The sequence below is a fragment of the Vigna angularis genome, chromosome 7 (assembly GCF_016808095.1).
Source record: "Vigna angularis cultivar LongXiaoDou No.4 chromosome 7, ASM1680809v1, whole genome shotgun sequence".
In the NCBI taxonomy this organism is placed as follows: Eukaryota; Viridiplantae; Streptophyta; class Magnoliopsida; order Fabales; family Fabaceae; genus Vigna; species Vigna angularis.
The window spans coordinates 1,780,673-1,801,404 of NC_068976.1; the positions used below are offsets into that span (position 1 = coordinate 1,780,673).

Here is a 20,732-nt window from a genome sequence, read left to right on the forward strand (position 1 = left end):
GATCCTTCTTTGCCATGAGACATAAATTGATTCCTCTCGCAAACACAAAGGTTGAGGACTTTATCGTTAATATCATCATCGAGCACATACGATTGCTCAACGCAATCAATTGCTCAACGCAATCACACAAGTCCCTACCACAATAGAAACAAGTGACATAATTGCAAACCTCATGGGGTGCCCAATCGTAACCCAAGATGATTGGAAGGTTTAGTATATCCCCTTCATTAGTAAAATGGACTTCGATTTTTGTGGTTGAATCCTCCTTGGCAATGTCATCAAAAGCTTGGCCTTTATCCTTTTCCTCAATATGTACACCTATGGCTGCATTGCCAACCTAATCTAAACTTCGCTCGGTTGATCCCTGGCTACCATGTGAAGATCGAAACAATGACACCAATGATGATAGCGCATCGGGTTGTCAACTGCTCGACTTCCAAGGTTGTCCAAAATCCAATCGAATGGTTCCTACAATCGATAAGTTAGCAATCAATGTTGTAATGCGCGTTATGTGCATGTATATGTAAGTCATACCTCAAACCTTTATATATAGTAGTTGTGATCGACTTTTACCTCTTTTTTCGGTCTAATCACAACCCAATCATACTTTAATCAATATCAACAGGTTGATTTATAATTACTATTGTTAATCTAAGCATTCTTTAATCAGTGGGTCATATCGTTCAATTAGGGTGGTCAGCCACGAGGTGATGTCCAAAAGGTTGGCCCTAACTTGTCGAGCAAGAGTGGTTGGTTCAAGGAAACTTAGCCAAGAGGAACTCTGCCTAAAAGAGATCAGTCTGGAATAGTCGATCCTGAAGGCTCGAATCAAAGGAGCTCGACCTAAAGTAATTAGTCCCAAATAACTTAATCTAAAAGAGTTCGATCTAAAGTAATTGATCTCAAATAACTCAAACAAGAGGAATTCAGTCTAAAGTGATCATCGCGTAGAATCATCGATCTTTAAAGTTAGTTATAATTGGCCATCTGTTACGTAACTGATTGAATTATGCAAAGAGAAAAGCATGTATTGCAGAGAGGTAGAGAGAATGAGTATATTTTCTCACTAACTTCTATATGACAAGATTACAAAAGGTATGTATATAGGAACATAAACAAGTTAATTGTCATTTTGACAATTATGTAAGTTGGATTAGCACAACACTCCCCTCTAATCCAAATTCTCTAAACTTTTAACACTAAGTAGGCTTCTCAGCTTTTCAAATTTGGCTTGTCTTATTGCTTTTGTAAAAATATCCGCAATCTAATCTTTAGTGGAACAATGTATCAGTTCCAATCTCCCTTTACAAACTTGTTCCCTTAAGTAGTGAAACTTGGTTTCTATATGCTTGCTTCTGTCGTGGAAAACTGGATTTCTGGACAAGTTGATAGCAGATTTGTTGTCCATTAAAAGTTGTATTGGTTTTCTACAATCAATCTTCAATTCTTCAAGGATTGTTTCCAACTAAACACATTGGCACGCAGTCTCAGCTGAAGCTATATATTCAGCTTCACAGGATGAGAGTGCAACAACATTCTACTTCTTAGAACACCAGGAAATCGGTGCGCCCATATACTTAAACAAGTAGCCATATGTGTTTTTTCTATCCACTTGATCTCCACACCAATCCGAATAACTCCAAGCTCTCAACACTCCATCTGTGCTATCAGACTTCTTGGGAAAGAAAAGACCGAAGTCTGCAGTTCCTTTTAAGTAACACAATATATGTTTGGCAGTAGCAAGGTGGGATTGTATGAGATCACTCATGAATCTACTTACCATCCCAACTCCATAACTGATATCCAGTCTACTATTACAGACATACCTGAGTGATCCTACAATACGCTTAAACAAGGTAGCATCAACCTTCTTATCATTTGCTTGAATAGACAACTTTAAGTTTGCTATAACTGGTATATTGGTGTTGTTACAAATTTCCATACTAAATCTCTTCAATACTTCACTAATATATCTTCTTTGATGCATGAACATTCCATCAGTTGTCTGTAAAAATTCTAGTGAAATTCTTCTGTCATTCTCATCTTAAATTCTTCAATTGCCTCTGTAGAGCTTCATGTTACAAGCAGATCATCTACATACAACCAAATCAACAGAACACCCTGTTGTCCAACATGTTTCATATAGACTCCAAACTCAACTGTGCACTTTTGGAATCCAAGTCTTATAAGCAAAGCATTTATATGAGTATTCTAGGCTCGGGGTGCTTGTCTAAGCCCATACAAGGCTTTGTTCAGCTTATATACCTTCAACTCTTCACCTTTCTTCTCAAATCTTGGTGGTTGTTTCACATAAACTTCCTCCTCTAATGGGCCATTCAAGAACACTGACTTCACATCCATTTGGTAGATTTTCCAGCCTTTCAGATTTTCCACAGCAACAACAAGTCTCATGGTTTCCAGTCTTGCAACTGGTGCAAAAACATCAGTAAAATCAAGTCCAGGTTTCTGCAGGAAGCCCTTTGCAACCAGTCTAGCTTTCAACTTTGCTATGCTGCCATCTGGTTTGTACTTCGTTTTAAACACCCATTTAACCTCAATACATGTTTATGCTGCGGAAGCTCTACCATCTCCCAAGTTCTATTCTTCTCAATTGCTTTCAGCTTTTCCAACATAACCTCCTTCCATTCTTTTATATCAATAGCTTGTTCTCACGAAAGTGTTTCAGCATCGGCAAGAAAGGCAAGATGAACCAGATCACTAGAGTCTGTAATGTCATTATATGTGAACACTTCATGACCTGCAAGTCTGGTTGAGGGGAACCGAGTTCTTTGTGATCTTCTGTTATTGGCCTCTACATCAGCAACAACATGTTCAACACCATCAGTCTTCTTTTCTTCCAACCAGCTAGACACAATCACATCTGGTTTCAAACCTGCTTCTGCTTTCACCCAATCAAATGTAACAGCTTCATCTACTAACACGTCTCGGCTGATCACAACTTGCTTCTTTTTCGGATCATACAACCTGTAAGCACCTGTTGGATGGTAGCCTACTAGGATGAGAGTCTCACTCCTGTCATCCAGCTTCTTCCTTCTTTCATCTGGGACGTGCTTGTAGCAAACCGATCCAAAGATCCTCAAATGATGCACATCAGGTTTGTTTCCTGACCAAGCCTCTTCTGGGGTGCAATCTTGCAAAGTTTTAGTCGGACTCCTATTAAACAAGTAAGCTGCAGTTGAAACCGCTTCTCCCCATAGATAATGAGGTAGCTTCCTTCCCTTGATCATACACTTGGTCATATCCAAGAGCATCTTGTTTCTTCTCTCTGCTAACTCGTTGTGCTGGGGTGTGTAAGGAGCTATAACTTCATGCACAATTTCTTTGTCATCACAAAATCTACCCATTTCACCAGAGTTAAATTCACCTCCACCGTTAGTCCTGAAGGTTCTAATTTGAAGGCCAGATTGCCTCTCCACCATAGAGCAGAATTTCACAAAGTAAGTGTATACTTCTTTCTTTTCTTTTAACAGATAAATCCAAATTTTTATAGACCATTCATCTACAAAAATTAAAAAATATCTCTTACCTCTAAGTGATGACACGTCAAAAGAACTGTACACATCTGAATGTACAACATCGAACAGTTGTCTTGCTCTCTTGGGAGCGAACCTTTTAAACTTCTTCCTGGCTTGTTTCCCAACTGCACAACCTTCACAAACCTTAATCGCTGCAAAGATTAGAGGAACTCCCTTCACCAGTCATTTTCTTTTCAAATGACCTAAGCTTTTAAATTCAAATGCCCGAATCTATAGTGCCATATCCATCCTTCATCCTCAACATTGACAACAGCAAAACACTGAACGTTGACAGCAATGTTAAAATAAAATGGCCTAATTTTCAACACTAAGAGGAGGGGGAAGGTGAATTGGTGAAACACAAAAACAATATTTTCTTTAAATCTTTTTCGCAAAGTAGATGCCTTTAAAAGCTTTCTTGAAACGCAAGGAAAAAGACTTTATAGTGCAGCGGAATATAGTCGAATGCGTGAAAAATAAATTCAACTGAATGTAACAGAGTAGGGATAGAAAGATCACACGTTGAGTTTTTATCTTGGTTCGGCCAAGCCTACATCCAGTGTCCTTCCACCACAGAAAGCAAATGCACTATAATGATCAAGGTTTTTACAACAAGGCTTTTATAGAGACCTCCATGTCAAAAATATAAAATACCTCTCTAACCCTCTAATCAAAATATAGGCATACAACAAAAAGACCAGGAACAAGAATCCCCTCTTCTGCTGTCTACACCCTTTGAGAAACCCCTCAAAGTCACGAATGCCACACGCTCTTCTTCCTGTAATCACAATAGGGAAATAACCCAATCTTCAGTAGATTGTCAACTCTGATCTTTCAGTAAACACCTCTCTGTGTAGATTTGATCAGCTCTATCAAGGCACAACAATCTTGCTCTTCAAGAAATCACAAGAGATGATCACCACGGTCTTCTTCTTTGATTCTTGGAGCTTTTCCACGTTTCGTAAGATAGCACTAATCTGTAATGAATATGAAAATGTTAGAATTCACAAAAGTACTTACATAATTCAAATTCACGTCAATATATAGATAAACACATCTCAAACGCATTTTAGTCTACTTAACTACTAATGCAGTTGAATATCACAATTCAGTTAAAGCAGTTAGCAGTAATCAATGCAGTTAATTGAATGTACAATTAATGCAGTCGAATCACAATAAATGCTTGTTCAACATATTTAAAAATATAATTGTTGTAACAGTTAGTACAAGCATTAACAGAATTTCAAAATTGTAACAGACTTAGTCGAATGGCTTGCGCACATAGTCGACTTTGTAACAGTTAAAAACATAGTTTTGAAAAACTTTCTCTTCAAAAATTCTCACAGCACACTTGGAAAAAGTTTGTGCAAAGCCACGAGTTTTAATCGACTTACTCCATAATGCAGTCGACTTAAAACTGTTGTTTTGCCACATATTATAAGTTCAACTAAAGTGCATGTGGTTTTTCTTTTCCATAACAATTTTCATGTAATCATAGATTAAATCTCACATATAACATTGTGAATTGCAATGATCAACACAACACAAACATGTTCTCATATATTCATAATCATGAAAGTAATGAACATGTAACACATAAACACATGTGTTATTAATTATGTGTTGTCATCATCAAAAACCAGAAACTCTGAGATTGTAGGTTCAGCTAAACTAGTGCTCCCCCTATCAACAATCTCAACAATCTTCCCCTTTTTTTATGATACACAATCATGATTAATAAACAATCATGTTGTACAAATCAAATCATATTATATCAAAATGTATCAGAGCAAATGATCAGCAAACGATCAAAATGTATCAGAGAAAATGTTGAAATATTCTCATTTTTTGATTCAGAGCAAAAAACATATCAATTCATATCAGAACATATCAGATTATATCAGAGCAAACAAAATGTATATCAGAGCTCAAAATGAATATCAGAACATTCTCCCAACATTCTCCCCCTTTGTGCATTAGCAAAAAAGGTATGCAAATGGGTATTGATATTCAGATAATCAATTATTTCAGAGATGCATCAGTAAATCATGTTAATCAAACAAATAAAGATGCTCCCCCTGTTACAGATAATCACATGTTAAAGATATATTCTCCCCCTTAAATATAGGCATGTGAAATATCTAAAAATATATGTAATGCTCCCCCTGTCATTATGCATGTTTTATATTCAAAACCCAGATGCACAATGCAGTATGCACATATTATATCAGAGCATATATGAGCATATAACAATATTGTATCAGTTCATAAATGATGCAAACACATTAATGCAACAATGATACAATATCATTCAATAATCTCTCAAACATTTCAATCAATTATAACACAGAGATATATTGAATATGAAACAATCAATAGTATATGATCAATAATCAGAATAACCAAATTCCAAATCATGGAATTTATAACCCCTGTTAAACAGTAATCAATTGATCCACAGTTGCAATCTATTTCATTGCTTTCCATTTGAGTTAATCTCCAATTGTTCATCCAGAAGCAATGTTCCTGCAAAACCTTTCAAGATCCTTTCCAGATCAAGCATTTTAGAATCATTGTAACGCAAGAATTATTACAGGTATAATATGTGTGTGTAAATGTATGAATGCAATGATAAATAGTAAAGCAATCAACTTCATACATGACACAGTTGACTTCAATCAGATATAAACATATTCAATCATAACATCAACACTAATCGAGTTAAAGCTAAAAATCTGATTTCATTAATATTTAAAAGGTATTACAATCAAATTAACAAAAAGATAATGGCTTATAAAGCCTACTACAAAAGAAACACTTAAAACAACAAAACAAACAAACTAAAACAAGCAAGCAAAACAGAACACATGACACAAGACGATAAACACAAGACCCCTATTCTGTTTTAGAGGACTCCATAATCTTTTTATCAACACTACTCTTCCCACTGTCAGAATCATCTACAGAAGTATCTCCAAAAGCATTTATTCTCAATGCATAGTCCATCTTCCGATGCAGCTCAGTGAATGATCTTTGAAGCATCATCATTTTCTCATCCAGTCTTTTGAATCTTTCATCCAAAAATTCTTCAAATCTTGTTTCAGGCTTGAAATTATATCTTGACAAGTCAACATTTAGAGGATTCATTTCTTCAGTGCTGGGAATATATTCATCCTTGAAAATCCAGCCTTCTTTAACTTTTCTAAATCCCACAGAATCTAAGAACAATTTTTCCTAAACGTTCTTCTTGTAAGCAAATAGTCCTTTAGTTTGTGATATTCACATTCTGCATTCTTAAGATTCGGCTGATGAAGACACAATATGGTAGATGATACTCCTTTTGTTTTGAAATCTTTAACATGTACTCACCAATCACACAAGACCAATCTATTAGAGTACCAGTTTGCAATGCATGCAACAGGTACACATCTTCACCATTCAGTAAGTATTGATCTTCACCTCTTGGTAGTAAAATCCAGGTGATCACGTATGCACACAAGCTTTCTTCTTTGCTCATATTTTCAATGCTAAAGGATTCACATTTTCCTACCATGTCAGGATTCTTCAAGAAATTGTTATAGATTTCAGTTTCGTAGAATCCTGGAATGCCTTGATGAACCTTCATTCCTCCTTCTTGAAATCCAGCAACATATTTCCATATGAGAGGATCAATGGTGATATTCACACCTTTCACTCTGGAGGTGAGACAGTTACCTTCCTTTTTCAGTGATGAATAGAAAACCTTCACAAGGTTTGGATAGCAATCCCCTTGAAGTTCAACAAATTTGGTCAGACCAGCTTTCTCCAACCATTCTTGAAACACAAAACCTTCATTGCGGAAAAATAAAATGCTCATGTATTTGTGCCTGATCACTTCCTTGTAACCCCACTGGCATATGAAATCAGTGCGTTGATCATCATCACTAAACCAGCCAAACGGATTCGCTTCCCTTCTAGAAGATGATGAACGCTTTCCTGGGCGAGAAGATGAGGTGGCCATCTTGCCAAAACTTTGTAAAGAATGTAGAGACTCTTTGACAGAAACAAGGGTTTTGCATATTATAACTACAGTCATGGTATGCATATATAAAGGCGCGAAAGAGATGTACTCAAATAAGCCCACATTTAAATTTTCAAATACAAAAAGCCCAATAACAGAGATATCAAATCGATTTCATTAAGTCCACACTCAACTCTGTATGACAGAAATTTCAAAAACAGAAACACTCATACAAGAACATGTAATCGACTATGTACTTAATCCAATCAATTAAAAGTCGTAAAAATTGATTTTCACAAAAAACAATCTCAATCAATCAATCAACAATCATACATTCATCAAACAATCATTCAAACAAATATTATGCATGATGCAGTGAGATAATAATCGTTACCACTTGTAGATACTCAAGAACTTTGATATCATCAAGTTAGTTCATCCATGAGTTCTGCACTGCTACCGCATCATTTGCTTTCCTGCAAAACAATCATAAGGTTTTGATGTTGGTAGCCATTTGAACTTGAGTCCGGTCTTGTTAGTAACAGAGGGTTGTTCCTTGGGAATCCATCTATATAATCCTTTTGGAACTCCAACTTTTCTATAAAAGAAGTTTCTAACATTATGTCCAATATTATTACAATAGAAACATGGATGTGTAACAGGCTTATTTATATCAACAAATTTCTTTGTGTTTGTCCTGTTGCTTTGAGCTATGTAGCCAATGTCTTATCTGAATACAACTCTTCCATATGCCTTCAGCACAACATCCAAGTTGTCTCTACCCTGTGTGAACTTTGCTAACGTGCAAGTCAAGTAATGAATCTCTTCAACCAATGTAGGACAGTTTTGACAATCCTTTTTAGCACACTTTGTTTCAGCATTACTTTTGTTCACAAACTCTAAAGCATCATTTAACTCCTTTTCCAATCTTTCATTCTCCTCAACCAGATTGTTGATTCTATGATCATAGTCTCTTCTTTCATATATAAGTTGATTGACCTTATTTTGCAGTCACATGGCTTCAACATGAACCTCTTCAAATGCATCACGCAGCATGTCATATTTGACCTCAATTGGCTTATTCTCGAATTCTTCATCACTATCATATTCATCTTTTGTTGAGCCAGCCATGAAGCAGATGTTGGATTCTTCTTCACGATCACAATCTTCATCACTGGAAGAATTTGTATGACTATTTTCCCAAGCAATATATGCGCTTTTCTGCTTCTTGCTCTTGTCTTGAGGAAATCTCCTGCTTCTTCTTTGCTTGATTTTCACATTCAGGCTTGATATGTCCTTCTTTGCCACACTCATAACACTGAACAACATTTGATCTTGCAATTTTATTTCCCTTTCCAATACCTGCATGGTCAGTAAATTGAGTTTTTCTTTTCATGAATCGATTGAATTTTCTTACCACCATGCTCATCAATTCTTTGTTGTCCAGTTCTTCCTCTGATTCAGCTTTAGAATCCACAGCCTTTGAAGCTTTTCTGCTTGTGGCTTTTAAGGCAATAGACTTCTTTTCTTCAATTTCTTCCTCTTCTTTTAGCCTTCCAAGTTCAAGCTCATGTTCCCTTAACTTGCCAAACAAGGTAGCCATATTCATGCTTGTTAGATCTCTTGACTCAGAAATTGCTGTGACCTTCGCTTGTCAGCTTCTGTTCAGACTTTTCAAAATCTTGATGTTGATCTCTTCCTTGTCAAAAAAATTTCCTAGAGCCATGAGGTGGTTTACTATATGCGTGAATCTTTTCTACACCTCGTAGTTAGTCTCACCAGCCTTCATTCTGAATAATTCATACTCTTGTATCAGTGAATTCTTTATGGCCCTTTTCACCTCATCAGTTCCTTCTTGAGTTACCTCCAAGACTTCCCACATTTCTTTTGCTGTCTTGCATTGTGATATCCTGAAAAATTCATCCATTGTTAGTGCTGAGGCTATTACATTCCTAGCTTTAACAGCATATTGTGCTCTGCGGTTCTCATCTTGAGTATAATTTCTTATTTTCTTTGTATAGTTTCTTCACTTCTTCTGAATCACCCTTCAAAGGTTCTTTGAATCCTTTCTTGACATTCATCCACTTCTTGGAAATCCAAAATCGCGTCCATCTTAACACACCAATCGTCATAGCTTTCGCCATCAAACACTGGCAAGTTGCCGTGAACCATTCCAGCCATCACGACTCTACGGAATTTCTCTTCTGCAAACGACTTTTTTTCACCAGGTCTCATAATCTGTTGCTATGATACAACTGTTAGTCTTCTACGATTGAATTATACAGAGAGAAAAGCATTTATTGTAGAGAGGTAGAGAGAACGAGTATATTTTCTCATTAACTTTATATGACAGGATTACAAAAGGTATGTATATAAGAATTGAAACAGTTGACTGTCATTTTGACAGTTATGTAATTGGATTAGCACAACACCATCCAGACTTAAACTGGACAAACATATTATACAAAAAAATTTAAAGAATTTTATAAAACAATAATAAGATAACTTTCATATAAATTCTCTTAATTCTTCTATAAATAGTTAATAGAAGATATATATAAATATATTTCTATAAAGTCTTGTTCCACCGCAATCATTTAAACCCATTCTGTAATAAATTGAACCCATTCTTTGATATAGAATTCTAAGAGCATCCAGTGAACTCCGCGTTTATTATGCTTCCATTCTCACAAAACTGTGCCCGACATAGGTTTCTACATCTCCATAACAACTGTATTAACTTCACCGGAATTTACAGCAACTTATTATGTATATATTATATTAATATGGTTTTCCTTTTCTAACAAAATTTTATTGTTTTATCATATAACATATACAGATATTTTTAATATTTAGTTTGTTGGTTTTAATTATAATATAGAAAATGGCATATAAAAATTGTGATCTTTAAACGTAAAAAGTGTCGTTAATATGATTTTAAATAAAAAATAATTATTAATATAAATAGAAGAAATTACACTTATTTAGTGCCAGATTATATTCAATAACACCCACGCTCACATTCATTTTATAATAAAATAATAGTCTGGTCCACTCTAACTTTTAAAGACATTGAATTTTTTTATATTTTTAATACATAACACTCAATTTTTTTTTTAAGAAAATTATATTACAAATGCTTGTCCTTGGAATCTTTGTGGTGCCAACTCAACAAGTCCACCTTTACAGCATGCAAAGGAAAGAAAGGAAAATGCAATTTGACAGAACAAAAATGCCTGGACTCAACATCTCCTACAACCTGTCACGTGGTACGGTACAGAGATTTAGGGTTGCCATTTCTGATACTCACTGAAATTTAAAATGAAGTTTTGGTTTTTAAACCTATTACCCAATCATTTGTTATTTTTATTTAATCTCTATGGATAACCCAACTTTTTTATACAGTATTTTGTTTGAAAAGGATACCATAGAAACTCGTCATTAAGAGTGCCAAAAGAAATTTGTATTTAAATAACATTAATTAATTAAAAGTGAACTATTCAATAAATTTTTCATCGAAAACTTATTTTGAAAAATAAATTTTTTTCTTTATATAAAACTAAATTATAATATATAAATAGATATAAATATGTTAGTTGTATATTGAATTAAAAATAAATTTATTTACTAAAAGAAAATCTAGCATAATATATTTATTAGAATTGGACTTTATTTTATATCACTCATAAATATCTAATTACATGAAGCTTTTTTTTATTGTAATTATATAATCAAATAAATAAATAAAATTCTCATCAAGAAATTCAACAAAGTCACATACAAAAATAAAAAATATTTGTAAATTAAAATTTTTTTACTCAAAAATATATAATTAGATATATTAGATATCTTAAATAGATTTTTTATTTTTATTTTTTTATCAATTAGTTAGTTTGTTATTATTTCTATTTGTATTTTAAGTTTAACTCATATTTCTTCTATTATAAATAGAATATCTTATGTGTATATTGAACACAAAAGAGATTAATTTATACATAGTTTTTACTATATTTAATATAGTATTTAGAGTCAGATTCTTTCAGGAACAAAATTTCATCGCTCTTGCCATTGTGATCGTTGTCACCATTCGTCATCGTCGCCATAGCATCAAACAACCATCTTGTTGTCAATGACGCCTTCGTCGAAGTTGTATGTGCTCTCACGTGCCTCTTTGTGGACATGTTCCCTTTTCCATCACACGTGATGACATGTCTCTTTTCCGATAACAATTCAGAGTGTTGAGGTTGCCTCTTTCTCCTCTTTCAAGATCTGTTTTTGGTGCCTTGATTGAAGAATGCTAGATTTTTAGGGTCTCTTTTCTGTTTATCTATGGCTTCTTTCACTGCTAACTGTTATGAACTCTCTTTTGTCACCTATGTGTTTGACCTGTCCATATATACTTTTTTTCTAGTGGCAAAGATTACTTGTAACAACCCAAAAATATAGTATACTACTATATTAAAGAGTTTCACAGACATGATACTATAAAACAATCATAAACTAGATCATAAAGTGGCTTTTACAGTCCTCCAGAATAAGCATAAGTTTTAAACTTTAATATACAAAAGCTCTAATCCAAAACTATTTACAATTGCTACTCTAAGGAAAACTACTCTGCAACGTCACTTCCTTCAATAGCCTGCTCCAAGGTCACCTCATCTCCCTCTGCTCATACCCACAGGATGATCATAGCAAAGAGAGAAAAACAAGGAAAACATACAACACAAACATAGATAGAAGGGTAAGCTAGAAGAAAAAAAAATAATGATATATGAATATGATTTAAACCTTTCAGTAATATACATACACAAAGCATCAAACCAAATTAACTTTGTAATTGAACAACCCTTGACTCGACCATCCGGATTAGTATGAATATGTAGCTATGGTAGTTTGTGCACTTGTTGTGGTGAAACAGCTGGCCCATCCCAAGCTACCACACAAGGTTAGTTCGTTATCACTCACCTTAGGCCAAGGAAAAGCCCCTAGGCTAGAACCTCCTACTATTCTCATGACATGTCTCACCCCTCTCTACTTGAGAATGAGTGACCATTAGAATGTAAGGATGAACTCCAAGACTACGCTTCCTATATTTATACTTACAAACTTTGACAATCACCACTGAGTAATTCCTCCTTGGAATTCTCTTCCATACTATTTTGAAATCATAAACCTTACTTTGATACTCATACATAGTCATACATTAACCACAACCAAGTCACTTGCATTATTCCAACCAATAAAGAACAAAGAAGAAAAGAATGCATGATAACCTGAAACAGTCGCTCAGCGCATACCCTCGTTGAGCGAATACAAAGGTTTTTCACACAGCGACCCAACTCGATATGCGAATAAACTCCCAGTGATACCAAACCCTGAACTCGCGCTTCGTGACATCTCTAGCTAAGCGAAACTCACCACACAGTGGACCAGACCCTTTACTCACTCGCTCAACGCACCTATTCGTTATTCGAATAAAACTGAACGTGTTCCAAGACTCCAACAACTTACTCACCGCACCCTCTCGCTGAACGAAAGTCCTCAGACAGATGACCAACCCCTACAACCACTCGCTTAGCGCTCTACTCGCTCAGCGAGTCTGCATGGTCTGCAGCACCAAATTTGCAGAATTACACAACATATACCAATTTTTCCAACTTCTAACCTTCTTAGATTGTATTATATACTTAATTAGACTTGAAAAAGTGTTGTTAAACATTACTACTAGCATTACAATTATTACAAATTTAAATATGAGATGAGATAGACTTATTAACTTATTAAAAATATTATATTGAAAATAATATCAATATTATGTAATTAAACTTATATCTTATTGAAGATATATTTTCTAACTAAATTCCTCAAAATTTTAATAGGTAGACTCATCACCGTTTTTGGAAAATGTTATTCCTTAAATTTGCACATATAGTTTCAAATTTAATTATGAAAAATCATAGAGTATATCCCAACCTCACTATGTAGCTATCATTTACTACTGGCTAGTGCTTTAATTGCCTAGCTAATGAGCTAGAAATATAATGTTTTTAATATGTAAGAAAAGGATATTTTTATTTACTTTTCCAAAATAACACTTATAAAAGAACAGAATATTTTTAAGTTGCTTTATATATAACAAAAATATAATAAAATAATTACACAATTTCTTATTTTATTTATTTTTATTTCTATCCAATGCAATATTTAAAATGTAAAAGACACGTAAAAGTATAATTGATATAAAATTATTTTCATATCTTGAACTTTATACATAAGAAATAAATAAAAACAAAAGTTCTTAAAATTCAAACATTTTAAAAACGAAGAGAATAATAAATACTATTATTTATATAAAAAATTCATACAAGATAAAAAAAACATATCACATTCATATTTACAAATAAAATATAAAATTTAAATAAAAGCACAAATAAATTATTTATAATTCCACATTTATATACAAATATTTAATAAAAATATTACTAATTAATATATAATATCTTAAAAAAGTATTAAATCTTCTTACAAAAATGTTTTTTGTTAAATACATATTTTTTTCTTTTGGCTGAAACATTGTAAACTATTTCATTTTTCTAACAAAGTTTACAAATATTTTCATTACACACAAATACTTAAATTCCTTTTACATCCAACCACTAAGATAATATATATATATATATATATATATATTATCAATTTATATATTTTTATTCATAAAGGATTAAATTATACCATCAGATATAAAGTCTAACTTATTATTTAAAGTTTGTAGCTTGACGCAGTCTATCTAACAAAAAAGTCAAACTCTTGCTTTATGAAATCTGCTAAGTAAGTCGGTTGGTGAGCTTTGAAAAAAAAAAATTTTACTAAAGCCTAATTTGTTAATGTTACTTTTAATAAAAATACTAATATATATATATATATATATATATATATATATATATTATTTTATAATTATTATAATTAAAGCATCATGTTTTCAGTTTAAACTAGTCTTAGTAGTCATCAACACAATAATTTTGTGATTTGATTACTTTTAGTGCGGTATACTAGTAACATATAACTCCATCGTTCTTGCTTCGTGTTAAATTTGTTAGTGTTAAATAATATTTATTTTAGTGATATGTACACGCTTTAATACATAACTCTATAGGTCTAATTTCAAGATATGTGAATTCTTTCACCTAATTAAGGTCTTGGTTAATAAAAAAGACTAATACCTGTATAGTATAGGTCAAACTTGAACAAGAAGATTATAAAATATCTCAAAAAAATGTATAGCTAAAATATATAGCTAAAATATATAGCTTAATTTAACTTCTTTATAACTCTTATTTACTATTAGAACACTACGAGTAAAATGAGAAATATATTGTACATTTTTTTTGTAACATTTTATTTAATAATATAAAATTATTAAATAATATATTATAAATTTTGATACATAACAAATAGATAGAAAGTATACAAAATATTAACACAGACAGTTATTCATTTAATAACTATAATAACATATATGTACATAACAACTAAAAATTATAAAAGTTATTTAAAAGAAAGAAACCCTACAATAAAAAAGTATATGTTCACACCAATTAATTTTTACCTTTTGTAAATCCTTTGGGAATTTGTATGTCATACCTATTTATAGCTATAATGACTTGTTTATGTTGGGGCAAGGAAAAAACGTTCCAAGTGTTTATTGATTTCAAGATCCTTGATTTCTTCTTCCATGACTTTATTCAATTTAGAATCTTCGATGGCTTCTTATAAGATCTCGGTTAAAAAAATATAAGCCACAATGAAAATATATAAATGTTATGCTCAAGGGAAAATCTGTATAATAAATATAATTTAATATAAGATATTTGACCTGAGCTTTGACAAGAGTTACAAGAATATTATGATTATCCTTCAAATAAACAGGAGATTTCCTCATACGAATAGACTGTGTAAAATTATTATAAGTGCAGATTGTTTGATAGGATCAATATTATTTCTTCTTTGTTCTCTTCCTTCTCTTCTTCTTTTTTTCTCTTTTTTTTTTTCCTTCTTTTTTATTTGTGATGGTGTCATAATACTTCTTTTGAAAGTTGATGAGAAAATTTTCCCATGACACCAAGTAAAAAGTTGATGAAAATGTTCTTAGTGAGAATCTCCATACATTTTTACTTATTTCTTTACTTCATTCAACTAATTATCACTCTTGAATTCATTTCTATGATTACTTCTTTAAGTGCAGACAACACGTTACAACTCATGATGGTCTAATATTAATTCTATGTTATCTAAAAACATCTTTATTCATGTATAGTAATAATGTTCATACCTAAATATTGAGATTCTTAAAAACTCGAGAAATCACTCTGATTTGTGTAATGTATTTCAATGTTTAGAAGAAAAAAAAAGTTGCGTTTCTTCTGAAGTTAAAACGAACATGCATAAGTTAGTTTGAATAAACTATTTCATATATAACATTTAAATTCTTATCTTTAATTGTAATTTTATATGAATTAATTTATTTTATATATTTTTTATACTCTACTCTCTTGAAACGTTTATAAAGAAGTTTGTTCAAACAATTTTTTATGTAAAGATTAGATGACATATTTTACAAGACAAACACTATTCATTCTTAATTTGTCCATACCAATCTAAATAGTAACAGTGTTCCTTTTTATATAATTAAAAAAATACTATTATTTTAATTTTCTCATATATAATGCCATTAGTAAAAGAGAAAACTCTAGAATATATTATCTAAAATACATAAAGAGGATCCATGGCCCAAATGTCTAAAGCTCAATTGTTCAATTTAAAAAATGTCATTAGCTACAAAATAAGATGTTAAATTATTCTATAATTATGGATGATCCACTTATGTTGGCTCGACCAACTTTAATGAAGAGTTCACAACTCATCTAAAACATTAAGTCTAAAAGTATAAATTCGTGTATGATTGCCCGGATTAATTTAAATCCTCTTTTCTTCACAATAAATATTGGGTCCAAACAACATGGTTCTTTTTATATAATAAAACAATATAGTTTTTTTTTTCAGTCATAACAAAAATATATACACATATCAATTTCTGTACAGATCTAACATAAATACACATTATGAATGTTCTATAATGCTGGATCTAAATTGTCCTTCCTGTTTCGCAAAAAATAAATGGAAATAACTACAATAAGACCTAGCTAGCAGTCAAACACTAAGATCCACCATGAAACTTGAACAGTGGAAAATAAAAAACTAAAACAACAACACAGATCAATTAATCTATCTAAAAAACAAATCAAGCAATTATATTTTATACTTTTATAGACACAGAACGAACGAGTTTATCATTATCCTCCCTGTCATATTTCTTCATTCTTTTGCTATTACAGTTAAGCAACTTGAACCAAAATCCACTTTTGCAGGCACTCCTATGATCATCATAGACACCACCTTCAGAATCTCTTCTTTGAACAATATCCAATGCGCTACACTTACCCTTTACCATTCCATGGTTACCACTGAGAAGAAAGATAGAAAGCGAAGAAGAGCTACTCTTTGCCTCCCCAGCGAAACAGAAGCAATGCATTGGAGAAGCATTGGAAGAAGAAGAAGCTGAGGAGTAATAGGATGAGGAATAAGAAGAAAGAGAAGAAGAAGAAGAAGCTGAAGAACCAATAGAAGAGGGTGTTGGACGTGCGTTATAAGAAGATAACTGAGCAAGCTTTTCCCTCAAGCAAAGAGAACAGACACCGGGTGATTGGTTGTGTTTGGGGTGCTTCTTGCAGTGGCCATTGCGCTTCACGCGGCCAATCACACTGTAGCTGTCTTTTTTCTTGCGGAAATGTCGTCTTAGGTTTTCCATTTTGCATCTTAGAATGTGGGAAAGTTGGTTTGGTCTTATATAGAGGAGGTGGAGGCAAAGGGAAAAACGATGTTTGAGTTTGTCTTCATGTTCGACTTTGTGTTTTTCCATCAATTTCCGTGATAGTTCATGGGTGCTTCCTTGTGTTCTTCCCAAAATGCTCCTTTTGACGTTTTGCTTTAACTAATTAAGAATTGTTAGAGAGATTACGTGGACGGATGTGATGAAGTCAAGGGGGGCCCACAGGTGGAGTCGGTGGTTCTCAAGATGTGATGAGTTAGTTGTTTGATCCTATACTTTCTTTTTACAATTTAATTAAATTTTTACTTTTGTAAAAAATAAATTAATATGATTTTTTTACTATTCGTTTGAAAATGTGAATATGTCTAAATCTAAGTTAAAATATGATATTTTATATTTTGAAGGTATTACGTATTAAAATTAAAAGATTTTAAAATAAAAACCAGATTTAGACATTTAAAATAATGTTAATATTAATTTAATATAATAGATCATATTGAATTTTTATAAAGTTAAAAGACTTAATTAAATAAAAAAGAAATATAAGGAACAAAATAAATGAAAAGTTTAAATATAAAAACTAAATTATTAATTAAATCTATTTTCATATTTATAATTTGAAACTTTTTGTTATATTAATGTATTTTAAGAGAAAAATATGATAAAATGAGGTTTTAAATTTATCATCTAATAAGACACTTACTTTGTATATTGCTCACTATATAAAGTGAATATTGTGAAAAAAAAGGTAATTGTGTACACATATTATTACTAATTTCTCAACACGATATGGAATTTTTTTTTCTTATCTTTAAATGCATTTGAAAATGGGTGTTTATTTTTTTTCCCTTAAAATGAAAGGGGTTTGTGTGAGGCGGCGTGGAAAAGGAAAATGTTAGGAAATGTAAAAAGGCGTTGGCAAGGACAAAATCAAACCACCCAACAAAGGTTTGAGGCGGTGCCGTTTTGTACACGTATTCAATAACTATTCAGCAAAACTGGTTAATTCATCTTTTTGTAGTTAACTTCTGTGACAAGACAAGTAGTCAAGGTAAACTAAATATAATTTTCAGATTCATACTTAACACATTTTTTAATATTAGAATAAATTGTATATGGTGATAATAATATAATTTATTTTACATCGTGAGAGATTTATTGATTTTTTTTCATAATAATTATGTTCAAAGTTATATAAAATTAACTTTTATTGAATGTTTGTAATGGAAGAACATTTGTTATTATCCGTTGCTAGACTGATGATAATATACACCAGCTCTCATACAGGCATTTTATGTCATGTTCATTATTTTTAATCCCATTTAAGGATTATTTGATTGGAATTTTATGAGAATTTTCTGCGTAGAAGATAATGTAGATTTTAGAAAAGTTGTAAAATTTTGTAATTTAAATTTTAGAGGATTTATAAGATATAAAATAATGAAATTTGAAAGAATTTTATAGATTTATAAAATTAAAGTGTATTATAATGCTAATATTACAAGAAGCCGTTTAAATATAAATAATATTTGACATTATCATTAATAATTAATAATAGTAAGCCAATTATTTTTGCCATATGTTTCAGTAGGTAGGGAAGAGGTAGGGAAGAGAACTATACATCACATTTTAAGTTATTTCACTTTGCTTAGTTAATCTCTCTTCTTCTAAGATCTTAACAAGTCTACTTCTTCAAGGTTATAATTGAAACGCTAGGTACCTCTCAAAAGTATTCTGACGCTTAAGCCAGTTTTTAGTTATACCGATCTGTTATCCTAACTAAGTCTTAAATACCCAATAAATGCAATCATTTACCTCCTTTCATTGCCTCTGTATTTATAGGCTTTGAAATGGGTTTTTGTTTAGGGTTAGCCCAATCACGACCTAATGTCTTATAAGCATGTTTTACCTTACTAATTATCTTGAGGCTTTCTTAATATATGAGATACTGATCGATGATGTTAGTAGTGATTGATCGGTCTACATTGATTTGGAGGTTTCGGAGGGTTGATCGACCGCTCACTTTAGAATTGCGTCGATCGGTCGGTTTGTACAGTACACATGGCCCCCAAGCCCGAGCCTAGAATAATTGGTGAAGGGGCTGTGAATCCTTGTCTGGGCGAGCATGTGGTTGGTTTTTTGTGCTGGTTTCTGTTGTTTTTGGAAATATAGCTTTTATTGTATTGACAAGTGGTCTTTTATGTTTCCCGCACTAGGGGAAGTTGCAGAGTCGATCGAATGGGACCGTTAGATTGTATTTGATCTGACGACATAGATCGCATAAGGGTTAGCGACTTTGTGCCTATAAATATTGTTAGAATTAATGACTTTGTTTCTCAACACCAAGAGGGGGGGTGAATTGGTGTTTTATAAAAACTAGCACTTTTCAAATCCTTTTCGCAAATGATAAGGTTCTTGAAAACTTTCTTGTGCCGTAAGCAATGTGTGCAATGAAAACAATATGCGTGTAAATACAAAAGTAGAATATATGTGCGAATGTAAAGAGATAGCGAGAAGAAAATCAAACTCAGTTTTTATACTGGTTCGGCCTCAATGCCTACATTCAGTCACCCTCCCAATCAACCTTAGATTGGAGAGAAATTCACTATAATGATCAGAGTTTTACAGCTAAGGCTTTACAGAGAAACTCTCAAATGTGAACACCTCACAAACTCTCAATCAAATATAGAACAACAAAACCTACCAACATAGAACTACCACGTTCTTGTCGCAGCAACCCCTTTGAGATATCCTCTTTCAAAGTCAAGAGTACATCGCTCTTCTTCCTAACACCACACATAATCGATTCAAAACTAGTTGTTTTACCATAGTTTAAAACTCAAGCTGTTTGATGACCTTAATTGATTATCACACCACTATAATCGATTAAGTCATGCAGATATGCTTTTGTGCATGTGGTTTTTATATCACCAAAACATATATTGTGCATACACAGATATAGTCATTTCATAAACACAATAGTATGCATCAATCAATACATTATGTCAATCAAATGTGATAAAAACGTGCGCCTTTAAAATTTCTACTCAATTAAACTTACTTAGCAATTAATAAGAACAAGTAAATAGAGTAAGGTTGAGAGAAATTTGCACAGATAATTTTATCCTGGTTCGGATCTTACCAATCCTATGTCCAATCGCTTATCTCAAAACAAGATAAATAATTCATTAATCACAAAACAATTACAAACTACAATCACACATATATAATTTATAAAAGTTTAGAAACACCACTCTTGATGCCATAAGAGATGAACATACATTTCCTTTGAATCTTCACAAAGGATGAA

General features: G+C 32.3%; 2 protein-coding genes across 2 annotated transcripts; both read right to left on the bottom strand.

Annotated features, from left to right (window-relative positions):
* Positions 1-1,537: 1,537 nt before the first annotated feature.
* Positions 1,538-1,942, bottom strand: LOC128197716 (secreted RxLR effector protein 161-like). Its single transcript, XM_052880104.1, has one exon. The coding sequence runs from the start codon at positions 1,940-1,942 to the stop codon at positions 1,538-1,540; it is 405 nt and encodes a 134-aa protein (XP_052736064.1).
* Positions 1,943-16,662: 14,720 nt separating this feature from the next.
* Positions 16,663-17,621, bottom strand: LOC108337890 (uncharacterized). Its single transcript, XM_017574487.2, has one exon. The coding sequence runs from the start codon at positions 17,510-17,512 to the stop codon at positions 16,850-16,852; it is 663 nt and encodes a 220-aa protein (XP_017429976.2). The 5' UTR covers positions 17,513-17,621; the 3' UTR covers positions 16,663-16,849.
* Positions 17,622-20,732: the final 3,111 nt, after the last annotated feature.